The 9,977-nt window shown below is 40.7% G+C and overlaps 1 protein-coding gene across 1 annotated transcript; it reads left to right on the plus strand.

The window, feature by feature from the left end:
* Positions 1 to 5,855: 5,855 nt before the first annotated feature.
* LOC133459300 (uncharacterized protein C11orf87 homolog) lies at positions 5,856 to 9,698 on the plus strand. Its single transcript, XM_061739179.1, has 2 exons — positions 5,856 to 6,358; positions 8,936 to 9,698. Exon 2 carries the CDS (start codon positions 9,034 to 9,036, stop codon positions 9,466 to 9,468), a length of 435 nt encoding a protein of 144 aa, XP_061595163.1. The 5' UTR covers positions 5,856 to 6,358; positions 8,936 to 9,033; the 3' UTR covers positions 9,469 to 9,698.
* Positions 9,699 to 9,977: the final 279 nt, after the last annotated feature.

A 9,977-nucleotide genomic window follows, 5' to 3' on the forward strand; every position in this document is an offset into this window, starting at 1 on the left:
TTTACTGCCTGTGGCCTCCACTTCCTTTTAGCATAGCATCATTGAAACGTCTCCATCAGCAGCACATTCAAAATTAAACAATAAACTTATTCCTCCCAGCCTGTCTTTAGAATGCTTTAAAGCCTCTGTCAAACTTCTAGCAGTAATCTCTCTCTCTCTCTCTCTCTCTCTCTCTCTCTCTCTCTCTCTCTCTCTCTCTCTCTCTCTCTCTCTCTCTCTCTCTCCATCTTGTACCACCTCATTTTTCTATTCTACCATTCTCAGTAACTTTCATGAGGGTCCCATGTCTAAGCAAAAAGGTTAAAACAACCCCTAAAAAAAGAATTACTCCAAGCCTTGAAGACAAAGAAGATCCCTTGTCTGCTTTCCAGATGGAGGAATGGTTATTGATTTCTAGTTTTGAACAGCAACTCTTTTGCCAGCTAGAGTAGCCAGGTCTGCTGCCCCTTTATAGTGGCAACGTATGAATCTACTGGTGGAACGCCCAGCAAAGATGTGTGTGGTAAAATAGGGAAATGTCGATGCCACGTATCGAAGAACATCTTGTCCTAAAGTCTGGTCACTTGGGGAGTGGCACAAATAAAACTTTTTTAAAGCAGCTGCAGTTTCACATAGGTACAATTTGGTTCATCATAATGGTGAATTCTTTTTTAACTGAATTCTCCAACTCTTGGAAGACAATAAAAGATCCTGTCAGCCTACTTCCTGAAAAGGTGTGGACTTAAGAAAGAACAGCACGGGTCTTTGTCATCAAGGAACTGTAATGCCTACTGAGTTTTTTTTTTAACATTTCAAATATCCACAAAAAACTGGAGCGTGCATCACATGACAGGAACATTATTGACAACCTTGAGCATTATCTTCACAACACAGGGATTCAGCAACAGTGTCTTCAATCAGAAGCTTCTTCAGATCTGCTGAGCACACAGCTACAGGAGACAGGACACCCTTATACATACAGTACGTATGGTACATCTTGTATCTTGTATTTGTTCAGGATGTTTGATTTGATTTTTATTTTGTACATGTAAAAGACAACAATTAAAGAGAAGATATGATGTTGGTGGCATTTGGAAAGAAACTTTTCTTCAGTCTGTTTGTCCTTGCTTTTAAGTTTCTGTAGTGCCTGCCAGACGGCAACAGCTCAAACACCTGAGAACTGGGATGTGACCAGAGTTGGGTAGTAACGAGTTACATTTACTCCGTTACATTTACTTGAGTAAGTTTTGGGAAATTTTGTACTTTTAGGAGTAGTTTTGAATCACTGTACTCTTTACTTTTACTTGAGTAGATTTGTGAAGGAGAAACTGTTCCTCTTACTCCGCTACATTAGGCTACGTTGAGCTGTTACTTTTCTTTTATCCCTTTTATCCGCGTACGCGTCAATCTCATGACATCACTGAGTGATTCTTTGGGAAAAATGTTTGTTTTTGCATGTTTTGTCACATATACACAGACTCAAATACACAGAGTTTCTATGAGTTCATGGGCTTGTTCTAGTTCTGCCTGGTTAAAAAAGAAAAGTACAAAGGCTTGAAATTTTGTGCTACTTGTGCTTAATTTATTTTTTGATTCTGTTATTAATTAATTTATTTTAGTATTTATTAAAGTACTTCAATTTACTTTAAGATTGTTTTAATTTAGCTATTTTCTATTTTTTATTAATTTTAATTTATTTTATTATTTTATTGATTTAATTTGCCTGAAGATGATTATTTTGTACTTTTTTCTGTTTGAATGGTTGTGTTAAAAAAATAAATCAGACGTTACTCAACAGTTACTCAGTACTTGAGTAGTTTTTTCACCAAGTACTTTTTTACTTTTACTCAAGTAATTATTTGGACGACTACTTTTTACTTCTACTTGAGTCATATTATTCTGAAGTAACAGTACTTTTACTTGAGTACAATTTTTGGCTACTCTACCCAGCTCTGGATGTGACCTATCCTTGGTGATGTTCCGAGCTCAGCTGAAGCAGGGTGGAGTAGATGCCCATCAGGGAGGGGAGAACACAGCCAATGATCCTCTGTGCTGTTTTGACTGTCCTCTGAACCCTAACTCTGTCTGCCTCAGTGCAGCTCGCTCTCGTACCAGGTGGAGAAACGGTACTTGTGCAGGCCCTCAATGGACCAGCGGTAGAAGGCCAGCAGCAGCTTATTGTCCAGATTGTTCTTCTTGAGGAGTCTCAGGAAGTGTAGACACTGCTGAGCCTTCTTTATGACAGATGTGGTGTTGTGTGTCCAGGAGAGGAATCAGAGATCTGGACTCCCAGGAACCTGAACCTGTGGACTCTCGTCACACGTAACAAAGTACAAATACTTCGTTACCTTACTTAAGTAGAAATTGTGGTTATCTATACTTCACTGGAGTAATTATTTTTCAGACGACTTTTTACTTTTACTCCTTACATTTTCACACAATTATCTGTACTTTTTACTCCTTACATTTTAAAAACAGCCTTGTTACTCTATTTCATTTCGGCCTTTAAAAAAAAACTATCCAGTTAAATTGCTCCATCCGGATAGAGTGAATTTGGTTGTGGTTGTTTCAGATGTTCTTGTCCAGTTTTGTTCTTACATCCGTTCCCTCAGATTCCTGCAACTAAACTTGGATGTACATTCCAATAAAGGTTAGGATAAATGATAACATGTCTCTGAAGTTTGACTTTTTGCACCATTACAATACTTATAGGCAACTAGTCATTATATCTCCTGCTCTCTGAAACACATGTTAATGCTCAATAGTACACATATATGGTTCTTTAATATATTTGCATTATACTAAGATGCATTCATTTTCAATGGCTTTTGTCCTTAATGGCTTTTTCCCCCTTACATTACTTTTACTTTTATACTTTAAGTAGTTTTGAAACCAGTACTTTTATACTTTTACTTGAGTAAAAAACTTGAGTTGATACTTCAACTTCTACAGGAGTATTTTTAAACTCTAGTATCTATACTTCTACCTGAGTAATGAATGTGAATACTTTTGACACCTCTGGTCGTTGATGAAGAGGGGGAGTGGGACGGTTCTGTTCCTGAATTTTATGATGATCTCCTTTGTTTTTGCTGTGTTCAGTGTCACCAGGTTAAGAGCTTCTGCACCTCGTCTCTACAGGCTGACTCATCTCCCTTGGAAATCAGTCCAACCACAGTGGTGTCATCAGCAAATTTGATGAAGATCTTCTTTTTGTAGCCTGGGCTGCAGTCATGGGTGTAGCGACAGTACAGGAGGGGGCTCAGCATGCAGCTCTGTGTTGACCCGGTGCTCGGCGTGTGGGTGGAGGAAAGGTGGGGCCAAGTCTCACAGTCTGGGATCGGTTGGTCAAAATATTGTTGATCCAGGTGAGGCCCAGGGCGCCCAGTTTGGTAATTAAGATGTCAGGGATTATGGTGTTCAATGCCAAACTTTAAGAGCATAACAAAGAGCATCCTGGCATAGCTCTGTTGTTGCTCCAGATGTTTCAACACAGATTACACCAAGGGCGTACGTTGGTCTCAACATTGGTAGGGACGATATAACAGCATAATAATAATGACTTAGATTTATATAGCGCCCTTCAAGGCACCCAGAGTGCTTTACAGAGATCATTATTCATTCATACACATTCTCACTAAGCTACATTTTGTAGCCACAGCTGCCCTGGGACGGACTGACGTGGCTGCCATATCGCGCCAAACGGCCCCTCTGACCACCACCAACATTCATACACATTCACACGGGGCAAGGTGGGTAAGGTGTCTTGCCCAAGGACACTACGACAGCAAACTGGGACAGAGCGGGATTCGAACCGCCGACCTTCTGATCATTGGACGACCCGCTCTACCACCTGAGCTACTGCCGCCCCAGCATAACCTGCATGTACACTTTTTGCTGGGGACGGGACATTAATAAGACCAAACAGATTGGATGAACGGGGTCAGGGCTACATTTGTCACGAATATGAACCTAATTAATTGATAGGCTAGATGATCAATGCAAAATAAATCTGTATTGACTTATACTAACTTTCATGTGTATTGGTTCACCTGATACACGGTTTGATTCAAGTCGTCAGCCAATCAAACGTGCGTTTGAGGAAAAAAATGGGCCTGCAAATTCAGCAAGTGAAAAGGGGTAAATGTAAGTCTGAACATAATGAAAATAATTCACTTAATAATGGTAGGGTTAATTCTATCCTTACAACATTTGGGAAGACAATCTAAATGACCTATATATCTGAACTCATTATATAATGCAAATAAGGTTGCTTAAAAGTTGGTGGGGACAATTTGAGCCTCCTGAAAAGTTGGTAGTGTTATGTCCCTACCGTCCCTATGTAAACCTACGCCCTTGGATTACACACATTGCCCACACCAATGAATTTCAACAATAAATCTTTGAAGAGGCTGAAATTATGAAAACTGCTGCAATAATGTATTTCCCTTTGGGGATTAAATAAAAAGTATTAATAAAGCAATAAAGTATTTTTTAACTGAATTGAATTTGAATACTTGAATACCGATGAACTATCTAATGAAACTATTTAATTAAAAGTGTTTCATGTTGGGGGAATGCAATGGGAAATTAGTCTTTACTAGCCAACCCAGCCACTACTGGTGTCTAATAAACAAGAGCGACTAAGGCCATAATAAATGAAAGGTTCACAAACACAGTAAACTGTTTCTCAACATAAACATCTTTTTAGAGGAGCCTACCAGCTGTGAAGCACGGTGGTGGAAACGTTATGGTTTGGGACTGCTTCATGTCTCAGAGACCGACTCCCTTGCTGTCATTTTGAAGTATAACAGAGAGGGCTTGAAGAGCAATCTGTCTGAAAGCTTCATTTGATTGGATTTGGAGCTTATAAAAAGATAATCCACCAGTGAGCAGTGTGAAGAGGAATCGGAGGGTTGATAATGTCAGCATCTAAATTTGAATGTGGAGGGATTTGAAGTAAGGAGTAGAATTTTGAAGCATTTTTGCAACAGAAAATAAACAGAAAGTGAAGGAGAAGTCTGTATTACCTCATGGTATTTAGTTCAAAATTAATGAAAAAGGCATGTTTTGCTTAAGGTCACCTTGTTATCTGAGGACTAAGGTTTTAAGTTTATTGCTTACAAATGTGTCATAAAAGGCAAACAATATCCGAGAGAAGTATTTACTGCTTTTTGTTTTAATTTATTTATTTATTTACATCACAGTAGTTGTAATTAATGTATACAAGTTGACTGAATGTTCCAATAAGACGGCTCTGCGTCCTCACTCTTTGTCCTTGAATTATTTCTTTGACTCCATGAAACCTCTTTGACTTCAGATCAATGAAGATTAATAGTTATTCAAGTAAGGGTAAAGGTTTATGTTAAGAATTAGAGGTAGTGCAGCAGAGTTTATCAGTCTTCGGGCCAGGAAATCTCATTTCTGTCCTGCAAAAAAATCTGAGTGGAAAAAATCCATTGCAAAAATATTAAGAAATTAACATTTATGGCAGCTTTTGTCTGACTTTAACGAACTTAACTTTATATGAAAACAGGGTCCCTTGAGATAGATTAACACAAGGGTGTTTAGTTAAGGGGAAGCCAAATTAACAAGCTAGTTTTATTACATGTTTCAACATTTTTAGCAGATCTTTGTTAAACCTAAACTGATGGATGGTTGCCCACATAATAACACCATAATCATGCATCTTAAATTAAACAACTGTCTTCTATGTAGGGCTGCCTCAACCTTTCTTATAAAGTGATAGTCTACTTACTATCTTGAATCCCTTATAATGAGACTTAAACCTTCAAATCGTGCAGGTTTGCAGCATTTTACTGGCCACACCCTCAGAAATGCCAGCCTTATAGATTTAAGGTCTATAAATGAAGGCACTATATACCCATGTGGTTATCTGATTTGAGTGTGACCTGTAATATGCATAGCAAAAGCCCCTGAGGGTTTTACACAGACTACATCTAGCAGAGAGGATGAAAAAAGCCCTGCCAGCTGACTGGTAGGCGATACGGGACCTTTAATGCATCTGCAGCTCTTCATTCAGATGCTGAGTGGAGCAGCAGATGACCAGACGAGGGAAGGCTTTTCAGGGAAAACCAGACACAGCCCATGCACATCTCGTTTCATCTATTTATTTAATTTACTTCTTTGACAAAAAACACTTGAATGCATGGTGAGGGATTTCCCCCTCTGTCGTTATTTCACGTTTAAGTGGGAAAGCGCCGTCCTGGATCCAGACTGAGTGGATTGCGGCAAGAGAAGCATCCTGAATGATCGGAGCTCAGCAGCAGCATCTCATTGTATGAAATGCGTCACCGAGATCCAGTTTACACATATCAGCTCTCCACTCACGGACTGTTTCCTTTACCGACTGTTTCATCAGGTAAGAATCTGCCGTTTTCCTCTCATTTTCTTGTCGTGTATCGATTCTGAGGTGAGGTGGAAGCATTAACCCACAGACAGAGCATCCTATGCGTAAAGCTTGGCTTTTCTCCTCCCGAGACACTGCTGCGTGCAGCAAAGATTTGCTTGTGTTAGTCAGAATTGAGCAGGCCTGGCTCATTACAATAGATGCTGTATTGTGTTTGACTTCAGCTCTGCATCCACACGAGTGCGCTTATAGGTTTTCTCTACTGCGGGATGCCACGCTTTTATTATGGGGATGACAGTGGAGTCAATTGGCGCGCACCGCCTACAATAAAGGCTGATTTATGGTCCCGCGTTACACCAACGCAGAGCTTACACCGTACCCTACGGCGTAGGCTCTGCGTCGATTTAAAGCAGAACCACAATTAAGACTTAATTCATTAAAGCGCACGACTAGTCCAGGGCTCAGAGCCGCACACAGATATGAAATCACGTCTTTAAACGTCTGTTTAAAAACACTTCAAGGGATCGGGACTATTAGACAAATCAATATTAAGAAACAAAATACTTAATCCAATAGCTGAATGTATCACTTTGTATTAAATACATATGTTAAATTATAAAGTGAATGTATCAAAGCTTTGGTTTTTAATCTCAGCCTAAAAAAACTGATTTATGGTCTGCGTTACACGGCGTTAACGCAGACCATAATTCAGGTTTAAGCCTGATTTATGGTTCCGCGTTAAATCGACGGCGTACCCTACGCCGTAAGCTCTGCGTTGGTGTAACGCGGAACCATAAATCAGCCTTTAATAAGATAAGATAAAATAAGATATTCCTTTATTAGTCCCACAGCGGGGAAATTCGCAGTGTACAGCAGCAAAGGGGATAGTGCAAAACAAGAGTCATCAATAGAAATAGAAATAATAATAATAATACAATAATAATAACAGAGTATGACACACTATAAACCAGGGATATTCAATTGGCGGCCCGCGGGCCACATGCGGCCCGCCAGGAGCTTTTATGTGGCCCCTGGCCCCATATTTAAAAAAAGGGGGTGTTTGGTGAAAAAAATAAAATTATTATTTTTTTTTTTTTTATAATATTTTTATAACTGGCTACTATGGACTAAAATGGTTGTGCTCAATGCTTAATATAATATTCAAATAAGGAAATCTTGGTGGAAAGTGGTGCTTTGTCATTATGGCGTGTTTTATTAAAAGTAGGTCAATATCAATTTCATTAAGTTTGCACAATGGTTTCAAAATGAACTTGCATTCAAAATAATATTTCTTTATCTGAATATTATATTTAACATTCACAATTACTAAATCTGGAGACTATTAATACATAAATCATATGTAAACTAGATATATTCAAATGTATAATACAAATGTATTATATTTACATAAGTCTTCGTCTTTGAGTGCAAAATACATTTTGAAAACCCCCACATTTTCAAATTGTGCGGCCCTCTCCCATGGATCTATTAATAAAATCCTCTCCATACAGTCCTTTTGCAGATGTGCCCCCCGGCCGAATCTAGTTGAATACCCCTGCTATAAACAGTACTGATATATACAATAATAATGATAATAATAATAAAAAATACTGGTATACAAATAAGATAACAGACAGATATTTACATAATTGCACGTTGTAGTGAATGATATTGCACATTATTTTCCAGTATGTATTTTCCAATACAGTATATACATTTATTATTTAATCCCCCCCCTTATTGGTGTTATTAGCAGTATTCGAGTTGTAAAAAAAAATCAGGGGGGATGGTGGATTTTATCATATGGGGACAGATAATTTGTGCTGATTACAAATAAAATAATATATTACAAATAATAGCACTGACCAAAACACCTGCAGAAATACTGCAGGAATGACATAGCAGCAGTTAAATGCAGCCTTCTGTAAGCTTTAAATATCCACTGGGCTTACATCCAATACATCAAAACACAACAATAAAAAACAGTTTTCTGAACTTATCAATATGACTCTGTCCTTCACAGGATAAGTAAAATGGATCACTGCAAAAACTCTTAAACTCTAATCTTAACAAGAATATTTGTCTTATTTCTAGTTAAAATGTCTCATTTTAGTAAAAAAAAAATCTCATTACACTGAAAACAAGACTCATCACTGGAAAAAACAACAATTTTCACATGTTTCAAGTAGATTTTCACTTGAAATAAGTAGAAAAATCTGCCAGTGGAACAAGATTATTTTGCTTGTAATAAGAAGATAAATCTTGTCCCTCTGGCAGATTTTTCTACTTATTTCAAGTGAAAATGTACTTGAAACAGGTGAAAATTGTCAAATAAGTTATTTTTCTGGTGTTATTTTTCTGGTGATGACTCTAAATGTTGAAATAGCAGTAAAACCACATCCATTGATGAAATGACATAAGGGATGGAAAGGGGGGATGGCAGTTTTACAGGGGGGATGGTTTTGACCGTTTTTATTTCAGGGGGGGATGACATCCCCCCTCATCCCCCCTCAACTCCAGTACTGGTTATTAGGAGTTGGAGAGAGGGTTTCTGAGCTGGTGTCATGTCTCTTATTCTCTCCGGTGCAGGTAACCACATGCGCGGGCCGGTGTCACCGCGCTGAGCCCGGAGGACAGGAAGGGTAACGGGGTCAGAGAGACAAGAGACCGGGGGGACGGCGGACGGGATGACGACCAGGAGCGCCGAGGCGCCGGGGCTGCCGGAGCTGCAGGAGCCGCCGGAGCCGCCGCTCCGCTGCATGCACGGCGGCAACAACGGCACCTGCGCGGAGCAGCTGCGCCTCCTGCCGCCCTTCTCCTCCGCGCTGGCGCTGCTGGTGCTGGTGGCGGTGCTGGCCGGGGTCGTCCTCGTCTCCCTGGCAACCTTCCACTTCCACAAGAGGAAGCTCCGGAACAGGAAGATCCTGCGCGCGCAGGAGGAGTACGAGCGCGACAGTCGCGACGGACGCGCCGCGGCCAGGAGCGCGGGGCCGGCGAGGCCGAGCGTCATCGCGCGGCCCGTGCGGCGTGAGGAGCGTGCGGAGCGGCCGAGCCCCAGCGCGGAGAGCGGAGACGTGGAGGCGGAGGACGCGCAGGCGCAGACGGCTCCTCTGGACTGTTAACTTGAGTGTCAACTTCAGGGAATGAGACTGTGGAATAAAACAGGAAAAGCAATAAGGCACAAAGATCTCCCACACCCATCCCCCCCCCTGCTTGTAGATGAATTAGAAACAAAAAAAAAAGCAGAATACTGAGCAGAACATTAGGCCTAGAGGTAACACTAGAAGTACGCAGGTTAAGCCTGAATTATGGTTCTGCGTCAACCCAACGCAGAGCACATGCCGCCACCGTGACTCCGCCACCGTGACGCCGCCGCCGTGAGCCCTTTGGACTTCTCCGTCACTCCATTTCGTCGCGGTGCAGTACTCCCTGTGACCGCTAACGCGTGATCTTTTCCTGAATGGTTTATCCGACTTTTTCCGGTCACATTGAATCAAAGAGATAAGGACAACTATTGTGCAAAAAAAAATCACACATACACGAAGAAAAGAGCGCTGAAAGTTCACGACTGCTTCAAACCGGAAACCGGAAATGCGTTGCTACCAAGCGAACCAATCACAGCCCTCTCGGC

This window comes from Cololabis saira, chromosome 14 (assembly GCF_033807715.1).
Source record: "Cololabis saira isolate AMF1-May2022 chromosome 14, fColSai1.1, whole genome shotgun sequence".
NCBI classification, from domain to species: Eukaryota; Metazoa; Chordata; class Actinopteri; order Beloniformes; family Belonidae; genus Cololabis; species Cololabis saira.